Source organism: Musa acuminata, chromosome BXJ3-6 (genome assembly GCF_036884655.1).
Source record: "Musa acuminata AAA Group cultivar baxijiao chromosome BXJ3-6, Cavendish_Baxijiao_AAA, whole genome shotgun sequence".
Classification (NCBI taxonomy): domain Eukaryota; kingdom Viridiplantae; phylum Streptophyta; class Magnoliopsida; order Zingiberales; family Musaceae; genus Musa; species Musa acuminata.
In genome coordinates, this window is record NC_088354.1 from 9,865,501 (window position 1) to 9,891,492 (window position 25,992).

Genomic DNA, 25,992 nt, shown 5'->3' on the forward strand with positions numbered 1-25,992 from the left:
TATGAACATTTTTGAAGTTAAACACTTTTTGATATGGTTTTATCGTACGAAGTTTTATGAGTCGACGTAATCTTACATAAGCACTAATTCACACCCCCCCCTAGTCACCACCATACACACCTCAACTAGTTGGTTCTATCAAATAAAATTATTAACGTATAATTGAGACTAGTGTCACCCTCCTACACCAAGTCTCCATGTCATTAATCTTTCGGTCAATAACCTTTCAAACTATATTCTACCTCATTAACCACTTATTTACCCTAATCTTGTAACACCGATCATCATTTAAAAAATTATTTTATAAAATCTTAAACCTTTAAAAACTTAAAATATTTAGTTATTTATGTTATCCTTAACTATACTCCTACATTTTACATAAATTAATTCTAAGATTTAGACCTTACATCGTCATTCGGTTTTTCCTAATCCAAATACTCTTCAGTGCTATGATCATCAAAATTAAAATGTCTTTGTATCACGTTATATTATTTTTGTTGCTTTTTCAACACTATGAGCCACTATAATAACCATCCATCACTGTGCTCATATGAGTATACCTCAAACTCCCTTAGGCACACCTCTTATCACATCATCAAATAATTCTCCTCTAGACTTGTACTCCATTTTTGCTAGGCAATACCTCATCGCCTCTGTAATTTCTCCATCTACTTCTCCATTAACTTATTCTGTAATGTCTGATGAAGTGATGCCCTTGACATCATAAATAATGTCTTTATCCTCTCCTTGGCCAAATGACACCGAAATGCATTAGCCTAATCAATTACGTGTCACTAACTTTTCACTAACTCTTATATCTTCGATACAATCCAATAATACTACTAAGTTTGGACATCACATAACAATACACTCCAAGAATGACATCTTCAAACTATATCAAATCATTAATCTCTATGCTACCAAAGCTCTCCACCTGAGCTTACTTGAACCCACAACGATCACCCAAGTCCAATGCCACATAGATAATTTTATCTACTTTATATAAAAATCATCTGGTGTAAGTAAAATTTTCAAATTAAGCAGTGGATAAAATATGTTTAGTAACTAAAGGATTTTACCAATGACTAGATGTTGATTTCACATAGACTTTTGATCTAGTCATTAAACCAAAGATACTTTGACGTATTCTAAGTTTGGGTATCACTCAAGGCTAGCATATATAATAATTATATATTAGCAATGCTTTCTTATATGATACTTTAACTGAAGATGTATTTATTTAATAACCCCTTGGCTTCTTCCACCCAAATCATATTTGTAAATTATAAAAAGTTATTTATAGACTTTGTCGAGCTCCAAGAGCTTGGTATACCGAAATTAGCTCGGTTTTGATATTTGTTGACGTTGTCAACTCTATTATATGTTAACATCAACATACACTGTCTTCCTTTGAACAAATCTGATCGGTTCAAAATTAAAAAAAACAAAACACAATCGCAAGATCTATCATTGAAATTGAATACTGAGCAATCACTACCACTAATGCAAAACTCAATTGGATCACTAATCTATTACACGAACTTGATATCACCTCCCAACCCACTCATACAATATACTGTGATAATGTCGATGTCACCTACTTATGCATTGACCTAGTATTCTACTCACACATGAAATAGATTGATATCGACTTTCATTTTATTAGATATCAAATTGTTAGACATCAATTACGTGTTTCTTACGTTCATACTTCTGACCAACTAGTAGGCTCACTCAAAAAGTCTTTCGCTCTTCAATTCGATCAATCCAAAATTGACATCATTAATGGGAGCTCAATCTTACGGGATCATCATAGAAGATTATGATATAGACAAATATAAAATGATAATTTTATATCTTTACATGTTCTAATCCTCGGTCAATTTATGATTTAAGAATTAATCATAGATTTAAGTACATAATTTGAATATACATGATTTAAGCATATGATTAAAAAAATTCTCTTTCTCGTAATTTATATAAATATATATATTATCTTAATAAATAAAATTATTTTTTTCATAATAAATTTTTTAATCATATGAATGAGTGAATATGGATCCCCTCTTTGTTATAAATTACTCGCGATAAACTTTGGTAACATTAGATCCTTTTTATTCAACATTGACTGCGCACCAATATTTGACCCTCCGTTTCTCATCTATAACCCAGCAGGGACATTAGAAGCTCTCACAAGATGTTTCCATGGTGGGTAAAGAGCTGTCCTTGGCACTTCACATCAAGACATGTCTCCATAATGCACGGAGACTTTGGGGAAAGCATTCGAGCTGTCCTCTCTCTCGGGAGCCATGTCGAGTTACTTGCCACCAATTAATGCCATCAAATCAGAAATTATTGGAGCAAATAAGCCATTATTTGGCCACCATGAACCACCATCATGTTTCCACCGTGAAAAGCTTTGGTCGACATCAGCAGCAGTCAATGTTGGAAAACAATATGAGATACAAAATGCACCACAACAAATCTAAGATGAATAGGGTGTAAAGAAGCACGGTCAACCTTGTTGCTTATTTTTAATGTGCCCTGTAAACGTCACAAGCTTTTCTCACCCGCGTACTTTCTCCACTCACGGAGTGGTGCGGGCCCCACTTCACCCGCGCACTCTCTGTTTTGCCCCTTACCCCTTCTCTTTGTTCCAAATTTTCACCGCCTGACCGAGCAATATGGTTTCCATCTTTTTTGCCATTACTCTCCCTCTCTCTCGCGGGCACACACAAAACAATACCATACATATCCTTCTTATATAAATGGCATCGGAGGCTCATCTTCCCCACCACAACACTGTTAAACGGCGTGCACGCGTAGTGGTGGAGATTCCACCCCTTACTCTTCTTCCCCGTCGATCCACTCGTCGTCGATCTCTACTGCTGAAGGTAGCTGCCTCTCCTCCAGCTTCTTAGGTATATGTATCGGTGTCTACCATGCACATGATAGCTTTTCCGATGCTACTGCTGTTATATGGTTGCCTGCAGAGAACAAGGATGAGCCGCCGCAGCAACCAAGGGAAGAGTCACAAGGTTGACCTGAAGCTGAACCTTGCGCCGCCGATGAGGGAAGACGCGTCAAGAAGGGCAGCCACCGTCGTCGACTCCCCCCGTGGGTCGTCCTCCTCCTCCTCGTGCCTATCGTCGGAGACCGAGCAGGGGCTGCCGTGCCAAACCAGCCCCGAGGCGACGTCGATGGTGCTCGCCGCATGCCCCCGTTGCCTCATGTACGTGATGCTCCCCGAGGAGGACCCCAAGTGCTGCCCCAAGTGCAAAAACGCCGTTCTTCTCGACTTCCTCTGCAGCAACAGGAAAACATGAACCAGTCTCGTCTCTCTCTCTCTCTCTCTCTCCTGTTTCCCCTTCTCTTCCTGCTGAAGATGATGCAAACATGGACACAAAGGATCAACTCAGTACTGTGATGATTAAATGCGCATGAATAGAGTGGATGCATGTCATGGTTAGACTAAGTGCTTCCAAAGTGAAGAGGTTTGGGGGATATGGAAAAGGTAGTCTACTTTGGATTGGAACACCATAAAAATCAATTTAATGCAACAGTGGGGAACTACGTCAGATGATAAATGCCATTTATTTCCACCCCTCACCTCTTCGTCTTGACCAGTCAACCATTTGCTTCGTCTCTGAATGCATACAACGGAACGTAATTGCACCACTTAATGCGACGCCCATCACACCGTTGCCATATTCGAGCTTCCTTCCCACGTTGAGCGGCAGCATTTTATTCTGATATCTGAAGAAACAAAAGTGAAGAAAACAGGTGTTAGAACAGATGTCATCGAGCAAAGAGAAGCATGAACAAGAAGAACTGTTTTCTAAATGCATTGATATAGGAATAACAGCACAGATATCACACAGACAAAACAAAAAACAAATTGCTTTCTGTATGCACCGATTTAAGTCCTATCACGACACTCAAATCTAACCCCCTATGACCATCCGGATCATATTGGGCATTTCATGTTCCCATCAACAATTTGTTCATCACCTTTTCCTTTTACAAAGTTTAAACTATATCATTAAAAGCAACAAAGACGTGCCAAGCGATGCAGAAATACAAGTTCCAAGTTCTGAAGCAGAGTTGGCATATCATAAGTTTGTCAAAGCAGAGCAGAAAATATGGAAGCCCACAACACACTTCAAAATCTAGTCCTGTGTGACAAAGCTGACACATGCAACTCAACAAAAAAGGTTCGATAAGGAAAAGAATTGGCACAAGCTTTCACCAGAGATCGGCACTTTATAAAACTGATATCCTCCGACAATGACCAGTACTTGTTTGTTTATTTGGTTTTCACTCCACAAAAGCTGATAGCTTCTGGATAAATCCCTGAATCTTTTAATAAACAGATACACGGTATCAAACCATCACACAGTGCCAGACAGCTGAAGAACAAGGAACAAGTTTTTGGATGGGCCAAAATATATTGATTCTAATATATATTTTTCAACTATATATAAATCTTTATCTAAATTATCATAGAATCTAATATGTAATATAAGGTACTTGTAACACCCATTTGCTTATTATTGTGTAACATGCAAATATGTAATAAGTGACAGTACCATTCTGTATCTTAGTTTGGCATGTTCTACGATTTCTATGTAATATTAGATACTTGAATTGGCCTTAAAGCTAGATATTGGCCACATATTTCAAAATTAAAAACCTTGCTCTCCCTGTCAACCTGGCAGTAAACAGAAAATAGAACATTACAATTTAAAGATATAAACATGAATAAAATAAACCACAAAAAAAATAATTAAGAAGATGATGCCATGCGGATATCCTATATTACCCTTTCCCAGCATCTTTTTGGTTGCTCCATATTATAGCTTGCTTCTTTTCATCCATAGAGAATCTTCACTAAGCTTGGACGGGTGTCTTTCCCCATAATGATACTCCTTTCTACCTTGTTTTGGTGTCTTGACACCATCGGGTGACTATCTGGTGATCCAAGTGAATTGGGTCCAGATATTTTTTATAGTCTTCCTTCTTCTCTAACACTTCTCCCTCTTTCTGTTAGACTTAGCCAAAAGTTCTCTCAAATAATTCTCTCCCTCTCTTTTATCAATAAATCTTTCTACCCATAGAACCAAAAGGGCTATCCATCCGGAAGTCTTTCTACCCATAGAACCATAAGTGCTATCCATCTGGACGTCCTCGTTCTCATTACTCGAATCATAACCATGATCAGGTTTGTAAAGACCAAACTCATCACAGTTATTCGTGACGTTCAATGTGTCTATACCAAGCTCACATCATCGATCATTTTCTTCTTCATCAGGATCACTTGTCATGACTACTAGATGAACACCTTGACCCCTCTTTTTATCATGTGCATCAGTAAAACTTTACCTTCCATGACTATAAACCAAGGGACGAAATGAAGTAGCAGAAAAACCCCTTCTATCATTTTATCCCTGACCTCAACTTTGTATATTCTTCTCTCAAGATCCCAGGATGAAAGAATTCATTGAATCTGGTGGTCCGTCCCAATCTTCGAAAATGTCTAGGCCGTCTTCCAGTTGTGAATCGCATGGCCCGAACCTTCCAAATTCGTTCGAGTTCATCCTACAAACAAAGGCATCTGCTGGAAATTTAGGGAGAGAATCACACTTGATTACATCTGATCTAATGAAGTGCAATGAAGAATGCACGATCAAATGAAATTCAAAACAATTTAAGAAGTTTCGTAGCAAAGTGTATGGCAAAGATAATGTATTGTCAAAAAGAAAAGGCATGAGAAACAAGGCAGTCATACAGCCTTATTGTGGATAAAAAAGTGTTCCAATTTTAGGCACTTGATTTTCTAGGCTAATGATGGCATACATCACAGCGATATCAATCCAAAAGTAACGTGCCACTTTGAGCATATTTCAATTACAAAACTCAAAAAAACCTCTCTATAAGTATGCTAACATTTAAAAGATTAAAAGTACCTGGTTCGGAAACCTAACAGTAAGCAACCAATTTTGACCGTCAGCACTGGGCTATGATGAGACAAAAGACCAAGAAACGTGAAGGAAGAGATTGTGATGAATCAGTCCATATGGTATATCCAGTCGTACTACTCCAATTATTTTATCAAAAGATATTTCAAGAATTATGCTAAATGAGAAATATTTATTAAAAAACATGCAAAAAAAAATACCTGTCGATAAAAAATCTAAAAGAAAAGATTATTCAGAAATTAGCCCAATTCTTCTTCCCGGCTAGCCAAGTCTTCAACAACGACACATGAAGACTATGTCATCGTTGGTCCTCGGTGCTTTGGCCCTCAGTAAAGGCTTATCATTCCTGACATTGCCTCACCAATGCACGCCAGCCAATCATCCATCCAACACAATTACTCGTTTATTGTCACCACGTCGAGGACGAGGCTGGATTCCTCTGCCATTTGTGGTTCGAATCAAGAAAATGATCTCTTAATACAGCGTGGTGCAAAAGCATCCGTCGGATCATGATCTGACGATCACTAGCTACGGAACTCAAAATTAACCATACTCGAGTACGTACTGATATAACCGGAGTCCAATCAACACGTATTTATTTGTGTGAGGAGGAAAAATCATTACGAGAGCGAAAAATAAGGGAAGAAAACCTGGATGGCGTTACGCTGTGCCGTCAAACGCCGTTAGCGCTGGGGTCAAGAGGAGTCATCGCCGTGGACGGCGGAAGAGGCGGCGGAGGAACTCGATGCAGGAGTCGAGCGGCTCCACCGCGATGCCGCATGTGAGGAACACAAGGGCTTGCCGGAGCGATCTGAAGCAGCGGCGACGGCGGTGCAAGTCGTGCCCCCCCGCGGACGGTGTCGGCTGGAGGTACGCGTACGCCGCCTGCTTCACGAGGCGGTTCTTGATCCGGATCTCCCCTCCCGCGTCGCCGCCGCAGGGGGAGGCCGGGGACAGGGCCCCGCTTGGGAGCGGAGGCGAGCCGATGAGGTCGCGGAGGCTGGTGTATCCGGTCCGATGGCCGCGCTCGAAATCACCGGGGGAGGCGCGGCCGACGTCCAGGGCCACCGGTCTGGTCGCCGGGCGGAACCGCCGCCAGTGGCGGATGACGAAATCGCCGCTCGCCGGCGACACCGAGGGCTTGTCGGCCACGGCGGCGTCCCCCACCATCGCAAGAGAGCCAGAACGAGGAGAAAGAAAAGGAGGGAGTATAAAGAAGGGATTTATAATTATTTTAATCTATAATTTAAATTAATTTTTCGACCTTATTTATCATATTTGAAGCCTAATTCGGTAATTCTGCGTAGCAAAGGAAGCACTAATGAAAAAAAGTAAATAACGTATTTAAGATAAAAGTTTTAAGTTGCAAAAAGCAAAAGCATTAATACAAATGCTAAAAAGACGAGATTAACATAAGTTTTAAGCTCATTTTTAGTGGGACATTAAGAATTACAACAAGGTTAGTGGAGGCTCAACTTGGGTTTTATATTATTCTATAATTTTTTATACGTAAAATGTCGATCTAACTAACTGCAATAAATGAGAACATTGGAAACCTGAGATTGCTTAAAGATTAAGATCTGAATTAAATTAGAAAAAAGAATTAAAAGCCAAAAAACCAAAAAACGAAATTGTCGGTTTGGTCGCAAGTCATAATGATACAAAGCTACGGTCAGTTGGATTGCTACGTCCACTTATCATTGCTTGCGTGTATGGATGTATCTACATTCGTTTGGCTTTACAGTGTCAGTGTCAACAATAAAGTCCATGAAAGCGATCACTTTGCAAGACTATTCCAAGGATTATGTAATTGCTTAGCAGTTTGACCTCTTCCTGTATTAGTTAAAAGTCATTGTCGAACAGGGGAAGCAGTCTAAAACAGTGGAATCACTGAAACAGATAAAGAAGAGAGAGAGAGAGAGAGAGATTTAACAACAACAACATTTGGGAGGAATTTAATGGCTTCAGGAACGAATCCATAAAACTGACCTTAAATCTTTAATATCGGATGCCTTGGGTTGACCTTCGTCAGTGTTCATGGTTAGGCCAATACGGAGAAGACAAACTGGGTAAACATTTCCTATCGAGATCAACCAAACTTGTCAAGCAACATGAATACCAAACAAACCTAAAGTTAAAAGGACCCTGACACACAAGTTAAAGCTGCATCAAAGATCGAAACTTGAAATTAAATTATGCGGCTTTCACGATGAGACTTGCAGCTCGAGGAATCTCTGGTCCAGGAAGAGAAAAGCATTTGGTGTTCTCATGGCCAAAAAAGAACGACTTCGGAGGAGTCAATGAATTGATATCATAAGCAAGACGGAAACAGATCCAAACAACACGCGGCCTCACATGGCCTCTTGCAGCCAACGACACAACACAAGAACGAAAGATGAATGGCTTCCCCTCACCAAGGGAAATCACAAGGCGGTGGATCAACGGTCGCACTCCGAGATCCGGAACGTGGCGGACATGCCGCCGTCCTGCGGCACCAGGACGCGCACCTTGCAGTCGAACACGGGGTTGAAGTGGCCGATCTTGATGAACCACACCTTCATCCTTATCCTGGCGCGGAGCTTCACCTCGAAGTTAAAGTCCCTCCGCTCCGACTTCTCTTTCCCGTAGAACACGGCCACGGAGCCGGCGTCGGTCGCTTTGCCGCCGAACTCCGGGCGGAACGCGGTGGTGTTCTTGTGGTGCTGGTAGAATGTCGGGAGCGGCGCCGTTTGCAGCAGAACCCCGTGGTAGAGGGCGGCAACCACCAAGGAGTCATAGTAGATGCCGACGCGCTTGTTGGGGTTGCGGAGGGCGAGGCCGACGGTGAGGTTGAAGAGGAGGGCGGTGGAGTTGTCGGCGAGGCTGAACGACATGAGCTGGGCCTCTTGGACGGAGGCCCGGGGGAGGCGAGGGTGGAAAATGAGCCACCAGATCAAGACGACGAGGCCGAGGGAGATGACGAGCTGAACAAGGCTGCAGAGGAGTTTGCAGCAGCAGCCGCCGCTGCCGGAGGTGTCGCGGCTGCCACGGGAGGAGTTCGCCATGATGTTTGGTGCCTGACGGAAGGAGAGAGCAAGCGAGGGAGATCGAATTTAATGACGATTACAGAAAGAGGATTCCTCTTATATACGGTAATAGTAAAGGAAATGGATGCTGCAAGTTTCTGAGAGAAAGAAGCAGCCGGGGGTTTTGGTACAAAAGAAAGACCCGATCCCATTGGTCAACCCGGTCACGCGGCAAGCATCTACTATTGATCAAGTAGCACCGACTTGTCTTACCATCGATCTCCCACTGTACAAAAGCTACTAGTTGACACGCACGCAAAATATTCTATGATTTCTATTGGAGGAGGATCATTCTGCTAATTTTAATTACCTTCTCACCTCGACATGGCTCGGATACGCATTCCAATTGCAGTGCAGAAGAGAATTCGAGCTCACTTCATACTAATTCAAATGATATGTGTTAAAAACAATGCATATAATAAAATTGAAGCATATGAAACATATGCAGTTTGACTCTTAACTTGTAGCCAAGCAGCAGGATGTAGATAAGGTGATGGGAACCAGAACGGGCCCCTTCGTTCGGTAGCAATTGCGTCGACGCCTTCCTATTTCCGATGAATTAGCACAAAAACAAGATAAGGTTAATGATGTGTTCTTAAAAGCTTTACAAGGAAGCAAGTTGAAAGCAATCAAAGAATAGCTTTGGATCCTCCGTCTCAGCAATTTACAACAGGAGTAACAGGGCATCCTACCTATACAAAGATCTTCTAGGATTATTTCTTTATCATATCGCTCTCAGAACGTTAAGAGGATTCCTAATATACATCGCAACTTCCTGATTCAAGATTCTTTCCTGGAAGCAGAAAGTTGACATAAAAAATGTCAACCGAGTGTAAAAGAACAAAGAAAAAGCACAACTCTGGTGAACCAGACTGCAGCTAGGAGATGATTCTGCATGTTGAGGTCTTGTGGCAGCTACGTTGATGGTATGAAACATGCCACTTGCAGCAAAGAAAAGAAGCAGAACTCACATTGATCATTCTTAGGACTGTTTACGTGCCTTGTCATGAATGTCGAGCATCACATCACTTAATTCTGGAAAGACTGAAACAAGCACCATTTCCAGCATACTATATGCAAGCTGCTTGATGCAGATGGTAGACTGCACACATACACAGACATACTCTTTAAGGTGAAGATACAAGTCTATAGTCCCCATGTACCAGTGATTATATAAGAGAGATTGATTGAACCTACCTGAGAGAAATAGTAAATATCCCTTGCACAGCGCCGATATTGATTTGATCCAATTAAGCTGACTAATGCTGTCGGAGCTCCACCTGAAAAGAATCCTTTTGTTCAGTAGAAATCACAAAAATTGAACATTGAGATCAACCAACCTAATCACAATCTTTTCTTTCATGAATAACTTCTATTATGAAATTTCTAGAATGTTACTCTGTCACTTGTTAGATACAGCCATCCACCAATTAAACCCAGACGTGCTTAGAATCCATGCTCGAGGCAAAAAGAAAAAAAGAAAAGAAAATTAATGCCCCTAATCTCATACAAGAGATACAGAAAACATCGACCTTGTAAAAATGTGACTCTTGAAACTTTGTATTGTTAATTAAAAACTAAACCAGGAAACTCAAAAATATCGGACCAAATGCAAAGAAAAAATATGTGAAATAAATCAGGAAAAGGCACACATTAGTTAAAGATGGGACCACAAAAGAGAAGACGACCATGGTGGTTACAATCTGACAGCTTACAGCAAGAGCGCACCAAGCCAACTGAAAGCTATACAGAGAACATTAATGCAGTAGCAAAAAAGTCATCTTTTTAGGTGCACTCAAGTGTCATTAAGGAGAAGCGAGTATCAAATCTCAAATTTCCTGCCGTGTCATATGTGGAATAAAAAAGGAAGAAAATTCAAGAGGCCTAGTCTTACAAGAAAATCTTGGATTACACTCTACAAACAATTTGCAATAGTAAGAAAAGCATTATTGACAAGAGAGAAAGGAAGAGACAAAATCATGTTTATATGATTGTGACAGGGAGAAATCAATAAGTAGGAAAGGAGAAGAATATAAGAGTAGGAATAATCAAATTAAATCCCTTGCGTCCGAAGTGTATTAATTATTTCAACAAATTCAGGAGCCAATAAATTGCATTTGAAGGCTGAGCTATCCCAAAAACTATTAATTGATCAATGATTGTTTGTGATTCACAAGAGAGTGCCCTGAGGTAAATTTATTCCACACATGGGCAATTAATATAGTTTACCTGCATCTCACATCCTATGACAGCCACGGCAAGGAAAACCAGCTAATAAGAAACCAACTTCAGATACAACATTGTTTATTTCAGATCACATGAAAAGTTCTAAAAGCAGATTTTGCAACATAGTGTTCAAAGAGGAGGTATATCAGAGAAAGAAGTTGTGGAGAAAAGAAATCAACAGAACTGTCCAACGCCTAGTACTTGCTGGTACAAAACTTAAGACATGCTTTGATATTCAAATGATCAAAATTTTAGGCAGTCAAACTAGCCATACATGAATTTCTATTTTGCTCAGAAAATTGGCCTCCTAAATGGAGATCTAAGATCTTAACATGGCTTCAGAATCCCTTGCCCCCCATGCATGACATTTCATTCTCATCCAAAAGATTGAATGAACTGTGCCCTTAAACTGTGTCCATCAAGTGACCATGATATTAACTATGTGCATCAAGGTTAACTTATTCATTAGTGATCGCAAAAATTTTGAAGGCCAAAGACATTTTCTTGTTGATGTGTCCACAACCATAAAGGAATTGGTTTTCGACACAATGCTACAAAAACATCAAAGACAAGAATTATTGATTTTTTAAAAGCACAAAGATAAATGCATCAAGCGGATTATATTCAATTGTAAACTTATTAATCAAAGCATCCATATGAAATCCATCAGAATGACAAGAAGCAATAGACTGAAAAGCCATCTCTTACTCTAGAATGCTTAAGGCATGAAGTTTAGCGCTTCTACTTATCCTTAGGTGCTACATGTGATGCTGAAATTAGCATTACCCAGCAAATTCTTAACAACATTAAAGATCATTAGACTACAGGATATAACATCAGAATAAAGCATGTCCACGATAAATGCTGATTCAAGCTTTAATTTTAAACAGTTATATGCAGAAATTTATGCATCAATAATAACAATAGAAGAAACCAAACCAGTGTGGTCATAAATTAGTCACAGACATGTCAACTATAATCCATCAGCAAGGAATGCAACAAAAGGAGCTAGCATCATACAACAAATTGCAGGGAAACAATGTCTCACCAAGTAGCATTTTCTTAACATCATCTGCTCTGCGAGCTGCCTCGAGTTGGGCCTCAAAAGAGCTTGGTCTAGTGACTTTATCACCATAAGAACCACTTGAACTTTGAGACGGTTTCTGATCAATATTAAAATCATCAAGCTCCCCTTGACTGCTACCAAGCCTAATGATGAATGTGCCATTAGGCCAGAGAACCTGCTTGGAAGTGAAGTAGCAATGAAAAAGGAAATCCAAACATTTGATTACATATGTAGAAGTAGGCAGCTGAATATCAGCCAACAAACTGGTAGCTCAACCGTAGAAAGAAAATTAAAATTTTCTTATCCTATTTATACTTATTTTAAATTATATCTAAATATATAAAGAAAAAGAAGAATTATAGATATATAAGCAACCAGTGATATACGAGGCAAGAGACAACAACGATGAGCCATAAAGTCCCAACTCTTTAAAGTTGGCTATGTAGATCTTTTACCATCACTATAAGGCAACATCTTTAGTAAAATTGAAAGCATTTAAATCTGCTTTATTGTTTCAAGTAAAGTCTTCTTAAGTCCCTTCAATCTCACCTTGCACCACTAATACTAATCAATACACATCGTCTAACAACATCTATAGGTCTTATTTTAATATGTTCATAGTATCTTATAGACAATTTTCCCTCAATTTATTCTCTGTGATCAAGCTGGTCAATTCAAAAAATATGTATTTAGCATCCAAAAGAGAGTGAAATAAAGGGCTCCGGCACTTTTTTTTTATCTAGAGGATTGTTGTTGTTAAACTAAACTACAAAAAAGGGCACAAAGGGCACAGACTTTGTATTTCCTAGAGGATAGGTACTGTTAAACTAGAAAAAGATGTTTCCAAACTGGAAAAACACAATACCAAATACTAAAAAATATCTTTAAAAAAATTGTACTCTTACATCTTGAACCCATCGAATTCCTTGAGCAATAACATCATCCCTCCTTAACCAATGGATTTGTCTTAATATCCAATCATCAATTGCATCCTCCATTATCAATTGCAAGATCTGTTTTGAAATCCAGTATACCTGTCTTCTGCAGAAATAGGTAGGGCTCAATGTTAATATTTTGCCCTTCAAGATAATGAAGCTTAAAATTTTCTACCACAATGACTTAAGTTGCAGAATTTTTCCATAAATAAAGTAAGATGCTTAAATGTCCTTACACAACAAGTATTGGGGGGTAGTCAGCAAGATGAAAGGGAAAGAACATCCATACGATGAATAAGCAAAATACATGGAAGCAAGAGTTCATTATAGTCAAAGTCAGGTAGGAGCAGGATAATCATTCCAAATATGTATTTCAGTGAAAACGTATCGACAAAATACTGAATGGTGACAGAGTACATTATAATAAGAAAAAGAAGAATTATATAGGAATGAAATTCTTTAGTTGCACCAGCATGACTGCACAATTCTGTATTCCTTATCTTCCATGAAGCTTTTGCATAATTCTGAAGTTAATACTCATTCACATGCTGCCATAAGTTTAAACAGTTATAGGGTGAAATCAGCATTCGAGTCAATTTCTTGTTCATAGCTCTCTGTGTTTTATGACTCTAGATCCAAATTTCTTAGGGATATTAATTCACAACATAAGGTTTTCATCACAGCAATGCTTTACTAAATGTCTCACCAGGTTTATGACATAATAAGAGATAATAATAGATATGAAAGGTCAAATGATTAATTCTTTAGTTGCAAGTAATCGCAGACCCATAATAAGCCATACTCCTAATAACCAATAATAAAACAACTACACTTCCCATTTTCTTTGATTAAAAATCTTGATTATGCTTGTACATAGTCAAGATAATAAAATACTACATAAATGCCTGTACAAATACTACATAAAACTAAAGCATGCTGAAAATGTTATCTCAATAAATATAAGATACATAATAATTTTAGTATGATGAGCAAGATATAGGATTTGGATTTAATTATCTTCATTAGAAGAAACAAATCACGTAATTACCATGTAAAACACACCTTAGCCAACCTCTCCTGTTCAGTTGAAATATTTTATCGACCAGATTCAACATTGGAACACTCACATTTGGTGGTGCCCACTGAAAAAATAGGCAAGAAAACACATATGAGAATAACTAGGATGATTAAACCCTTACGGTAATAAGTCAACAAAGATACAAAATATTATTTCTTGTTTCTAATGGTGAATAGATAACACTGTAAACAAGCAAAGTGGTTTACAAGCCAGCAATCAATCAATCCCCGAATCAGAAATCATGAAACCAACAGCTAGTAAAAAATGTGTCACACCATGCCGTTTTTCAGGAAAAATGACTAGAAATTTCCACCATATTAGTCAAACTTTCAAAAATTGAACTACTCATGATTTGAAAAAAGAAAATTCTTTGTGTAGCCTGCAAAAGACAAACCTGGTATTGAAAAAATAGTAATAAAAGTAAAGCTCAAGAAAACTACATGGACTCCACTGCTTGAATCTGGTTAAGGTTGCAAGGTCAATCCTTATAACCAAAGTTTTGGATGAAATACCTATCCAAATGATGTCAAAAATACATACCCATTAGATATCTTTACCTGCATTTTGCCACTAGAACACTTTTAGAACTATTAGCTGCTGTAAAATATATCAGGTGGTATTCAGTGGATGCTTAGAAGGAGCACATTGATGTTAGGGTATGTGATCAAAGTTCAAGTTGGAAAAATAATCTCCCTGCTTGCAGGGGGAAGGCTGACCCTCCCTGGACTCCACATTAACCAGAGCCTTGTAAACTGATTGCTTTATTTTCAGTATTTAGCAAGGTTCGCCGTACCGTACCGTACCGGCGTTTCGACCCAGGCTCGGTACCGGTACGGTACGGTATACCGCTCGGTACACCCAGGTGTACCGAGCGGTACACTCACGTGTACCGAGCACTGTACACTGCTACAGTGTTACTGTACACTGCTACAGTGCTCGGTACGGTACGGGGCGGTCCGCGTACCGGTCGTCTCTCGGACCGGTACGTACCGCCCGTACCGGGCGGTACGATTCGGTAAGTAAAACCTTACTATTTAGTGGATGCTAAAAAATATTAGTTCAACGAGTAATAATTGTTATGCTAATGACTCGTTCACCTTATTAATCTTTTGCCATTTATATTCAGATCTAAAAGAAGAGTGGTAGCTAGCACAAGAAAGGTTTAGCTTATTAAAAGGGTGTGCTGCACATGAATACCTTATCGAATCATTGAAGTATCACATTTATATCTTATTTTAATATAAAATTCATACTATATAACTATCTTTTTGTTTTCTGTATGTTGCGTAGAAATTTTGCTTGCACATACTAATCAATTTGATAAGTTTACACAGAAAGCAACTAAAGAGAGTCCAAGTAAAAGCCAGATGATGCGATGCAAGGAACACAAAAAAATGAACATATGCCAAAAAGAAAAGTAAAAGCAAGGTGCACCTCAGGTGGCATTCCAACTGGATCTTCTAAAATATCAGAGGCTAATGAATTTTTTGAGACATCCGAACCAATCCTGTCAAACTTATCTGATTCTTGGATCCGCTGAGATTCCAAGCTTGAATATTCTTTGATGCGATTGAAAACACGAGGTGGAAAACTTTTCGAGTTTAACTCATTGTCCGAGTGCCATCCATTATTTGCAGCGGTAGATCGGTCATCATCATGTGCTTCATCCTCAGACAAGCTATGCGAAGTTTCCATGCTACTAAATCCAGAGATCTGTTTACTTATCTCATTTGGATTCCAGGACGATGACAAAACCTTGTCAGCGACAGAGGGAGAAGTTGCATGAGATGGTGATGTACCAGCAACTTTCAACGTAAGACCATCAGAAGACCCTTTAAACTGGCGAAATACATCATCCACATTGACTGTCAAAATGACAAAAAGCAATTGAGATAACTGGAACAAGCATCAGCTTAACTTGATCTATTGAGAAAGATCATTTGACAAATACTGTCATAACATGAAGTTGGCTTCTACATGATGCAGGGCAAAACCTTTGCAAAGATTAACTATGTACTTACGATTAAACCACTACTTGCTGCATCAACAATGGTTTTGGTCAAGGACTGCTGTACTGCCCAAAATGGTATGGTACAGAGTACATACCGGCCTGAGCATGGGCCGATACACGGACCACACCCGTTTCAGGCAGTCTGATTCAAATAATAATAATAAAAAGTGGTGGGGTCCTATCCAACTCAATGTAAAAATATTAAAAATAAATAAATTAGGGCTCACGAACGATGCCGTTGCTTCCTAGGTAAGCTGCCGCTACTGCTGCTCCTCCACTGTTTCCTCTTTTTCCTTCTTTCTCCTCTATTCCTCCACCACCCCTTCCTCTTCTCCCTCGTTTTCTTTCTCGCCGAAACACTAGTATGCACTGGCATACCATGTGTCAGTACACCAGTACTGACTGGCATGTACCAATCTGACAAATCACTGAGACCGGTTCAGTACCCGAAACGGCAAACCTTGGTTTTGATAACTTGACCGACCAGTATGGTACCGAGATACCAAGTGATAAACTGACTTATACTGTTCAATACCACTGGAAAAAAAGGAAAAAGTGGTCAACTCAACAGTGTCAAGCTGTATGATTCACCGCCGGTTCTTGGTTAAACTGATAAATACAAGTTGGTATTGTACCAGTCAAACCAATATTTTAAGCATGGATACAGCAATTGTTCAAATTGCAATTTTTGAGAGAACTTGAATAAAATTTGAAGCGGGCCCTCATTCTGATAAACTGAGCAGCTTTGACAGATATCATATATATTTCACTATTATGTGGCGGGATAACTGCACATACACATGCTAAAAATGAAAACAGAGTGAGCTCAACTATAGGAAAGTAATCACAATTTGTAGATCTGTTGGAAACCATCCTCCAACAGCATAAAAAAATCTGAGATTGCCTTGAAAGAAATAGTCTCTTAGACCCTCATCTACTGTGCATCTTTTTGAACAGTAAGATAGCAATGTTTTCATCATTGCATGACATGTTCATCATTGTAAGATACTAATCTCTAAGAAAGGACAGATTGTATTACATGTTCATCATTGCTAAGCAGCAACTTTAACTTAAGTTACTGAAGACATACAAATTCAATGCCAAAAATATATACAAATATAAAAAATTTTCACAAATGAACTGGAAAATAAATACTTTTTTTTTTTAAATGGCATGAATGACTTTAAAAAAGTGCAGCCACCAACATAGAGGTTCAAAGCTCTAGCACAGTGTTAAAAGAAAATAACTCGACTGTTAGAAAAGTGAAGATAACGAGCAACTGAAACTGAAGAGAATAAACAGCACAATCATGAAACAATATAGTAAATCTTTCAACAACAGAGAGGAATGTAAAAGCTAATCAACAATGAGAAAATTTTTTGTACCTGCCAATGTTTTCACCAATGATGTAGATTTTCCACAAGAGTAGTTCTTCAAAGTTGAATAATTAACAAAAAAGAAAGATCAATATCTTGAAAACATGCAGGAGTGTCTAAAACAAACATGTTTCCAAAATGACAACTTCTGCATTGTATCTATGTAACTCATACCTTTGAAGAAACACTTAAAAAGTCCCACACTTCATGTTGCTCTGCAACATTAGCAATTGACAAAAGATCCTGCAAAAGTAAAATGGAAAGACGTCCAGACAAAAGTGCAGACCAAACTAACAGATTGCAAGGTGAAGGTATAAAACATACTTGCAAATATTTGTCAAGAAGGATACACCGCTGGTGGACAAAATAATCATCAATGCTGGATGAAAGAAACCTCTTTGGAGGTAAATGCAATGAATAATTAGGTATATCCTTCAGATGCCGGTGCAGACGCTCAAAATTCCGATATCTGCAATTCAAAGAATAAATATAAAAAGGAAAAAGATTTGCAAATTTTAGGTTAGTATCTACTTTCTTAGTTATTATTGACCCTCTTCAATAATATATTATAAATGTTGTTACAAGCTGGCAATCTACTATCATGTATTAAGTATTAACATAAGAATCATTTATGAACTGTAATAAACTCCATCAATAAAAATAGTAATTGTCCAAAAGACACATAGGTTAAAGCATGCCTTCTTTTCACAAACCAGGTCTTGTTCTCCAAATCTGTTACAGCAATTGAATAAACTGCAAAAGATTTCGATCCAAGTTTTTCAAAATATGCTCCAACAACCTGCAGAAATATTTTATGGGCCAAGTGTCAGTATATCATTAACTAAGATTCCAGCACGTAGCATGCTGCATACAGTCTCAGACTCTCAAACCATATCAGCCAATAAGTGGGCTTAACTACCAATTCACATAGTATGAAATGAATAACTGTGTCATTTTGCAAAGCAAAGGTACACAATAGTTTATGCAGGTAAGAGCTAGTTATTAGACAACCAAAGAAAGGATAAATGTATCTAGAAAAAAGGGATTTCAGAGAAAGTACAGGATAAATGTGAACATAAGGAACCAAAAAAGCCACAGAACTTGAAGTCTAAAATTTAATTAACATTTGCAAGAAGTTTGTAAGCTTGCTTGAAGAACTAGAACATAGTCCTTTGCTTTACCATTTACAAATTCCCTTTAGTTGTCACAACCCACAAGATAGAGCAGTAGTAACATATAATCCTCAGCCAAGAATGCTAATAATACTTGCTAAATGTAGCAAAGTGTATATTTATTGATGAGTACGATCAAGCATAGAACATAAAGAGATAAAAATATCGCTCTCAAAGATCACCAATGATTGCCAAGAATAAGTTAACAACAAAGCACTATAAGTCAGTAGTTAAGGTGGAAATAGGTCTTCTATATAGTCACAAAGATACCATAGGTGGTCCTGAAAGTAGAGCCATCACCATACCCCAGCCATATTGTGATGCGAGTGCATAATAAGCAGATATACCCTTGGGCTGTCAAGTCAAATTACAGTTATTATTTGAAACAATTTTAGCAGGAGAGGAAGTTCTCATGCAGCTGGGCTTTTGAATTTTCAAATCTAACCTAGGAAGGTAGAAAAAACTTGGATAGATTGGATTGGTAATTTCAATATTTAATTAATAAATTATTGAGATACTAGATTAGAACATTTAAGTTGACTAGGAACATATGAATAAAATAAACAGGAGCTTTTGGATTAACATATAATTAGGTAAATATACATGAGAAATTTTGATTGGAGAATCCCGCCAAATATGAGGCTAAAAAGATCAATACAATCAAGAAACATATAGGTGTAATACAGAATTTATTATGGTTTATAGAGATAAATTTGAACTCAATAGTTAATTTTTTCGTGAACAAATTATATAACACTTTTATATTGTAAATGAATTTATAGCAATATAAAGCCTTTTCATGAAAAATTGTAAGTGAGGTTTTGAACTTGCACGCAAGGTTATGCTAGTTATGCACCAGCATATTAAGGCATTTGCTAATCCATCTGGGCCTGGCACAAAGTGCCAGTGATGATGAGCTTGATTCTAGGCCAGTACAACTGTGATAAAGAATGTGTTAACCAACTACTACAGCACTTAAAACCATTATTTTGGCTTTCTCATATCGAATTGCCACAACAATTTAAAGCATTAATTTTTTAAGAAGAAAACATAAAATTACAATAAAGAATTCTCACCCGACATTTGATCTTAGGAAGATGCAAGGATCCTTCACCATGGGAAACCACATCAGAACTTTGCGCTTCCTTATGCTTGGCAATATCTATGTGACATTTCTCCTTGAAACTAGTCCCATCATCACTTTTGGTTTTAAATATTGCATCCATATCAGGAGTGCTGCTAGAACGTTTCAGTTGAATGTTATTATTACTTTTACTGGCATGTTTTTCATTTCCATCAATGTTGCCCAACTCCATGGATTGCCTCTTCTCTGGATCATAGGAACCATGATGCTCATTGTTTACCACTCCTTGTGTTAAGTGAACCATATAGTTCTCATCTATACCTTTTATACTTTCACTCATATAGGTCGCTAACTCCTTCCCTGCACTGCCTGCTTGGACAGTAGTGTTCACAGATCTTTGCGGTGTCCCTGTTTTTATTAGATTGGCAGTCTTCTTTTGGTAGTTTCTTCCTTTAGTCCACATATTCTCCAAATTCTCAGGAGCAAGAACTTCAGTTCTCCTTTTTGTAGTAGCCTCCAGCACCATGGCCCAGTCTGCTGCTCGAGGCGGTATATGATTTAGAGAATCTTTCTGTGATACATATGGGTGGCTATGCTCAGAACCGTCTGTCAGTTTTTCCCCACCACTTTGAACTAATCCCAATTGACAACTTTGAGTGTTTTGCCCAGAATGTCTAAGCGACCTATCAGATGTGACCTCCATGTTGCTGCTATCTTTGTTGTTGAGAAACATGTATTCAATTAGTTCATTGATATACCTGAAAAAGTAGTGGTTACATGAAGTTAACCTTTTCAATATGAAGGGTAGAAAGCCAGTCACTGCGAAGGCTTCTTGGTGTGGAGGACCACACAAATTTGTGGTTTCATGTGTATAAACGTACCACTGTACATAATTCCTTTAAGTCATATAAAGAAAATCAAGTGTCCTTTATTACTAAAATTGTCTGCATACCATTCCAAAATGAGGGGATAATTGGCGATCATATCAAGGCACCAACAAAGAAAAGATAATGTTACAAGTCAAAATACATTCTGCAAGGTGAGTGACACCAAAAAGAGGATTCCCATTCCAATGTCTTCTCAAAAAATTAAAGAAACAATTCTAAAAAACCATAGACAAGTTCTGATATTAATTAGCTTACCCAGGGCTGGCAAATTTCATGACAGGTTGCACAACCAAGCAGGTCAACAACTCTCGGCAGAGACACCGAACTAATGGGCATTGAGCCTCTCGTGGTTTCAAGGCTAAGGATAAAACTCCTCCAACAATACGTTGAAGTACCTAGAAACTAACAATACATGAAACAATGCTTGCTTGACATAATAATGTAAAAAAGAATGCATTTCCAACTTGATAACTATACCTTGTATTCACTTTCTGGTGAAAATAAAGCAGGATGAAGTTCCTTGGAAGCCATTAGATGACGCTTCAATTTTTCATCCCTTTCCTCCGAAGATAAAGTTATCATAACATTCACACCTATCTCAGACTGATTTTTCCTGTAAAGGTCAAGCTGATTCCCTACCAAGTCAATGAGATCCCTGCAGGAATAAAACTAGACTACATTAGTTAGACACAACTATGAAAAAATCACTGAGAAATTGTTAATGACTAGCAAAGGTAATCTGAGATCACCTTGTTAACAAGTCAACAAGGTTGATTTGTTTAACTCTTCCTGATATTTCACCAAGTACATCAAGCACAAAGGAGCGTATTAGTTCCGGAGCCTCCTTATCAGGAGATATAGATGAATACCAGAGATCGATGACAAAGTCCTGCAAAATTTTGTTAATAAATTCCTCAACAGCAGCCTCAACAAGAGGTGAATCAAATTTCCTCTTCCATCTTGAAGTGGGCACCACAATAGAAAGGCGAGAATCTTCAAGACGTAACTGCTTCTTTTCCAAATGGGACAAATATGTTTGCTTAGGAACTGGCCGCACCCTCCAACGGAGCTCGACATCATAAGAAAGAACACGAAAGGCCACAAGTATGAGAACAGAAATGGGGACATTTGTCCACATCGATTTGCTTGTATCTGTGAAAAACAAGCAATAATAGCTAATAATGAAAAGAAATTTTCCATTGTCACACAATAGCAAAAGGAAAAATAACAAATCAAGTATGTGAAACCGTAAATCAACCGTAGCAAAAGAGAAGGTGATTCATGCTTGCAATGTTGAACAGTTGAACAAACCCAATAACAATTTGTTCAAGTCACTTGTATTGCCTCAAGCACTGATTTGGAAACATGAATCATCTTTGAGTTGATGTGAATGTTTAATAGATAAAACAAATAAAAAAATCACATTAATCTTTCAAATTGACCCAGCATAAGGATAAAAAGACACTCATATATAAGAACTAATCCCATTTTCTTGCTTGTTATCTGTGGAACTCATAAAAAAACATGACTTACGTCCTTCATATGAATAGCACTACTTTCTTGTCTGCACCATTAGTAATTCATGAGAAGGTGATCTTGTGGATATTCTATTCAGAGTGAAAATTTCTGATATTAGCATCTCTGTCTACATTAAAAGGTAATGTCAGTTTAATTACTGCAGATAGGTAACATCCAGAAACACTTAGAGAAAACCAATGATTTCTCGATCACATTGACTCAAAAGCATCACAGACTAGATGAGACTAAAAGAAAAAATTATATTGGCTCCAGATGACTCCAAATGAGGTGCAACAACGTGCTTTGTTGGATCTGGATCAGATTTATCAAGCCAAGGTGTTGTGCTGCTAAGAAGGCAATCTCCAAGGTGAGTCCTACAGAACAGAGACGATGGCTTGGAAATGTGCCTGGCAGGGTCCTCCAACAATCAAGTCAAAGCCTAATCTAAGGTATGGGAACCAACAGAGATAGAGAATCTAAACAAAAAGGCACAAAATCAATGCCGCTTTTACTTGAGGAGGTCACCTTTTACAGTGAAGAACCTCCATAATGGTCTAGCCTTCGTGGCAGGCTTCTTATATGGGTGAATGAAATGGTTGATTGTGGCAAATGGTTATGCTCAAGGTCAACTGTAGCATGACCATGTTGGTGATGCAATTCTGGCTTATCAGTGATGTGACAATACATCGGTGTAGATGCCACATATTGCTTTTCCCTTAAATGATCTAGAAAGCCTACCTAAACCCTCTCATTACATTGTCCCCACCATATTTAGAGTTGAGATCAAGCCAACATGCCAAGGGACAATGCGACAAGCTGGTCATCTCCGGGATGAATGACACTGGTTGTTCTTTCCAAGGTGTCTTAAATGTCCATTGTTGTAATGTTTTGTTCTTGAAGCTAGAAGATTTTCCTCATTTTTGAGGCAAAATTGAATCTTTAGGAAATCTTACGTTATCACTCTAGCTACGCTACCCAACCATAGTTTGTTATGTGTTCCTGAAGTTAAAGAGTTTGTGATGTGCAAGGAGATAAAGTATCGCCTGAACATATTTATAAGGAGAAAGTCTCATTTGGCTCTAGCATAATCACTTGACCCTCTGAGAGTCAATCTTCCCCTCGGGGTTTAAGTGGTCTCCACCTAGAGTCTCATTCGGAAATTCATGCTCCCTATGTTTGTTGTTCATTATTCACATTGGTTTCCCTCCCAAACCTTTTTATTCCCCTCAGCTTTCTCCTCTTGTGGAACTTCCTTGTCTTTTCTTCTTTAGTCATGTTGAGTCCTTGCACCAGTTAAGTAGATTTGATCGAGGTCATAAAGGGCATAGCCCATCTCAATTAAGTGGCCCCATGTCATGCGTAGGGAAGATAGATGGGACCCCGGTAGTCTTCTGTTTTAAAATAAGGCATATAACTGAAAAGGACCTTGGTGTATTAGGATAGTCTTCCACATTTCCACAATCCACACCCTTTGGGGCTCCTGGGTCAAACGATCAACCCTTTAAGGTTACATAATGAAGCACATGTCTATCATTGGACTAAGCATTGGGGACATGATATGATCCAAGAGAGAAACATGCCGGGTCTTATTGAACCATGGATCTCTAAATTGTGATATTATGTCACATTATCAAGGCCTCCTAGTTGGAGATCCAAGAGATTTAATGTACCTGCCATATCCACCAAGTCAGTGAAGTACAGGTCTGTCACCAACCCAGGCATGGTGGCACGTGAGGTATTAACCACTTCATCGGCCCGCATGATCTCATCCTTTGGGGTGAAACCCAAAGGGAACCTCGAGGAGAGGACCTTGTGGGCTCTTTTCAGAAAATGGCTCTCCAACTCCAAACTGATGTTGGACTCCACCTGTTACTTAAATGATACATGTGTTGTTATATGATCTTACTTTTTGGTAAGCTTATCAATGAATAAAAGGTATCAGATTTATACTACTGTCCTAAATGGAATATAAGGCATAAACACCGATTCTACAGCCCTATTATTGCTTCCTATTAATTTACTGTCCTTCCCCATCATCGTCACCAAAAAAATGCCATTCTTACTATTAAAAATTGATTACATTCAATTAGCTTCATTAGTTGTCTATATCAATCTCATCATGCAGACTCTTTGTGGATCCAGAGGTTTTGTACTTTTGTATAGATCTGGACCCAAGCTCTGATGAAGCATAGAATAAACAGAGATCAGGTCGATCCTCTTTGCCATGGGCCACAAAATCCAAGTCCTGATGGGTGGCTTGTGCTAACAAAAGAGACCTATCCTACTATTTACTAAAGGAACCATATGTTGATAGAGAAAAGGACTAGAAAGATTATTCTAAGAAGATAAAAGAGAATTATAACCATAAAATGCTTCACATATTCGTTAAAGAAATCCACCTTCGTTACTGTAGATAATACAGTCACCTCACTTCAGCTATCTCAAGCACTAGCATATTCTTCAAATGTCAAGCACCTAAAACGATGCCTCCATGTACAAAACCAATAACTTCCTAAGTCACAAGTGAAGGCCCATCTCAACTAGCATATTCTTCGATAGTCAAGCAGCCAAAACTACGTCTACATGCATTAACCCAAAAACTTTCTGAGTTAGGAGTGAATGCATTTTGTGCAAAAAAGACCAACAGATTTGGCTAAGTAGAGTTTCAGAATGTCAACAGATTAGCCAGGATTGACCACCTAATATAAGGCTCTCTGTTGGCCTAAGATAAATGCAGCCGCTACACGTCTCTTAAAACTTATAGAAGAACCTCAATATCCTGAACGCTGCCACTCGCTTTGTTCCTTTTCGACAACCAGAACACCACCATCGGAGAAATTACTTCAAAGAAAAAGAAATGATACTACTAACAAGCACTAGAGACGCATGGTGAACGAACATGCTAACTCGAGTCGTGGGTTTCCTTTTTGTACAAATGCATTTCAACTTCTTGAAGCGAGGAGTGCCCGAACCAGCACAGTCATGAACTGGCTCCCAGATGTTCAAGAACTATGGTGCACCGGAAAAGAAAGACATCGTTTCATAAAATCCCTTGCGTCTTGCATACCATTCATGTCAAGATGCAGCTTCAATTCAAGAACTATTTCAAGAGAAACCGTAATGCCTCGACCGAAACGAAGCATGTGACAAAGAAGCAAAAAATATCAAGAGGCAGGCAGTGCGTACGCGACAAGAAATAGGAGATGGCGAAGACGCAGATGGCCCAGCAAACCGTCCGAACCTTGGCCTCCTCGATCAGATCTTGCAGCGTCTCCATGGCCCTCATCGTTCCGACCGCCCGCGAGATGTCTCCGCCCCGCCCCGCGATCCCCAAGACGATCGACGGAAAAGCCCAAGAAGATTGGGGGTTTCTTCTTCAAACCCTAGAGAGGCGCCTCGAGGGGGCGAGGCTGGCGCGGGAAAGATCGTCTCCTCTTCGCCGCCACTGTGGCCGTCTTTGACTGGGAGAAAGAGAGAGACAGAGAGAGGGGGGGGGGATGAGAATGGAGAGACGGTGATGATGAGCTCCTCCGCCCTGCCGTCGGTTGGGCTCTTCTTTTAGTTCTTTTCGGTTCCTTTACCTGACACCCGCATTC

The 25,992-nt window shown here is 38.9% G+C and overlaps 3 protein-coding genes across 12 annotated transcripts; all 3 read right to left on the reverse strand.

Moving 5' to 3' along the window:
- Positions 1-2,410: 2,410 nt before the first annotated feature.
- Positions 2,411-7,197, reverse strand: LOC103987683 (uncharacterized). 5 transcript variants are annotated; one of them, XR_010497375.1, is made up of 4 exons: positions 4,823-5,614; positions 3,611-3,756; positions 3,057-3,379; positions 2,411-2,987 (listed from the first exon to the last, which is right to left on the reverse strand). XR_010497375.1 is itself a non-coding variant. In XM_065155155.1 (4 exons), exon 1 carries the CDS (start codon positions 7,146-7,148, stop codon positions 6,684-6,686), a length of 465 nt encoding a protein of 154 aa, XP_065011227.1. In that variant the 5' UTR covers positions 7,149-7,196; the 3' UTR covers positions 2,411-3,379; positions 3,611-3,756; positions 4,823-5,598; positions 6,629-6,683. The 5 variants fall into 5 exon arrangements, 3 of the variants coding, with proteins under 3 accessions (XP_065011227.1, XP_065011226.1, XP_065011229.1); XM_065155155.1 differs by adding an exon at positions 6,629-7,196 and having other exon boundaries at positions 2,411-3,379; positions 4,823-5,598; XM_065155154.1 differs by adding an exon at positions 6,629-7,195 and having other exon boundaries at positions 2,411-3,379.
- Positions 7,198-8,253: 1,056 nt separating this feature from the next.
- Positions 8,254-10,148, reverse strand: LOC135640571 (NDR1/HIN1-like protein 10). Its single transcript, XM_065155153.1, has 4 exons — positions 10,015-10,148; positions 9,505-9,588; positions 9,362-9,424; positions 8,254-9,034 (listed from the first exon to the last, which is right to left on the reverse strand). The coding sequence occupies exons 1-4, from the start codon at positions 10,021-10,023 to the stop codon at positions 8,417-8,419; spliced, it is 774 nt and encodes a 257-aa protein (XP_065011225.1). The 5' UTR covers positions 10,024-10,148; the 3' UTR covers positions 8,254-8,416.
- LOC135583383 (uncharacterized) lies at positions 10,014-25,974 on the reverse strand. 6 transcript variants are annotated; one of them, XM_065155152.1, is made up of 15 exons: positions 25,638-25,971; positions 21,628-22,030; positions 21,356-21,533; positions 21,134-21,273; positions 19,984-20,749; positions 18,434-18,534; positions 18,060-18,204; positions 17,910-17,978; positions 17,745-17,790; positions 15,783-16,213; positions 14,333-14,412; positions 13,241-13,376; positions 12,318-12,510; positions 10,241-10,323; positions 10,014-10,145 (listed from the first exon to the last, which is right to left on the reverse strand). In XM_065155152.1, the coding sequence occupies exons 2-15, from the start codon at positions 22,014-22,016 to the stop codon at positions 10,026-10,028; spliced, it is 2,877 nt and encodes a 958-aa protein (XP_065011224.1). In that variant the 5' UTR covers positions 22,017-22,030; positions 25,638-25,971; the 3' UTR covers positions 10,014-10,025. The 6 variants fall into 6 exon arrangements, 4 of the variants coding, with proteins under 4 accessions (XP_065011224.1, XP_065011222.1, XP_065011223.1 ...); XM_065155150.1 differs by having other exon boundaries at positions 25,583-25,971; XM_065155151.1 differs by having other exon boundaries at positions 17,910-18,204.
- Positions 25,975-25,992: the final 18 nt, after the last annotated feature.

Excerpts from the sequence above, each read along its gene's own strand:
- LOC103987683 (XM_065155157.1), bottom strand. The coding sequence starts at position 7,148 with ATGGTGGGGGACGCCGCCGTGGCCGACAAGCCCTCGGTGTCGCCGGCG.
- LOC135640571 (XM_065155153.1), bottom strand. Across the intron at positions 9,425-9,504 it reads ATCCTGCTGCTTGGCTACAA|TATGAAGTGAGCTCGAATTC; the intron begins GTTAAGAGTCAA and ends CATTTGAATTAG. Across the intron at positions 9,035-9,361 it reads CGTATCCGAGCCATGTCGAG|GCACCAAACATCATGGCGAA; the intron begins GTGAGAAGGTAA and ends TCCTTCCGTCAG.
- LOC135583383 (XM_065155149.1), bottom strand. The coding sequence starts at position 25,682 with ATGAGGGCCATGGAGACGCTGCAAGATCTGATCGAGGAGGCCAAGGTT. Across the intron at positions 14,413-15,782 it reads CAGTTGGAATGCCACCTGAG|TGGGCACCACCAAATGTGAG; the intron begins GTGCACCTTGCT and ends CTATTTTTTCAG. Across the intron at positions 12,511-13,240 it reads GAATTCGATGGGTTCAAGAT|GTTCTCTGGCCTAATGGCAC; the intron begins GTAAGAGTACAA and ends ACTTCCAAGCAG.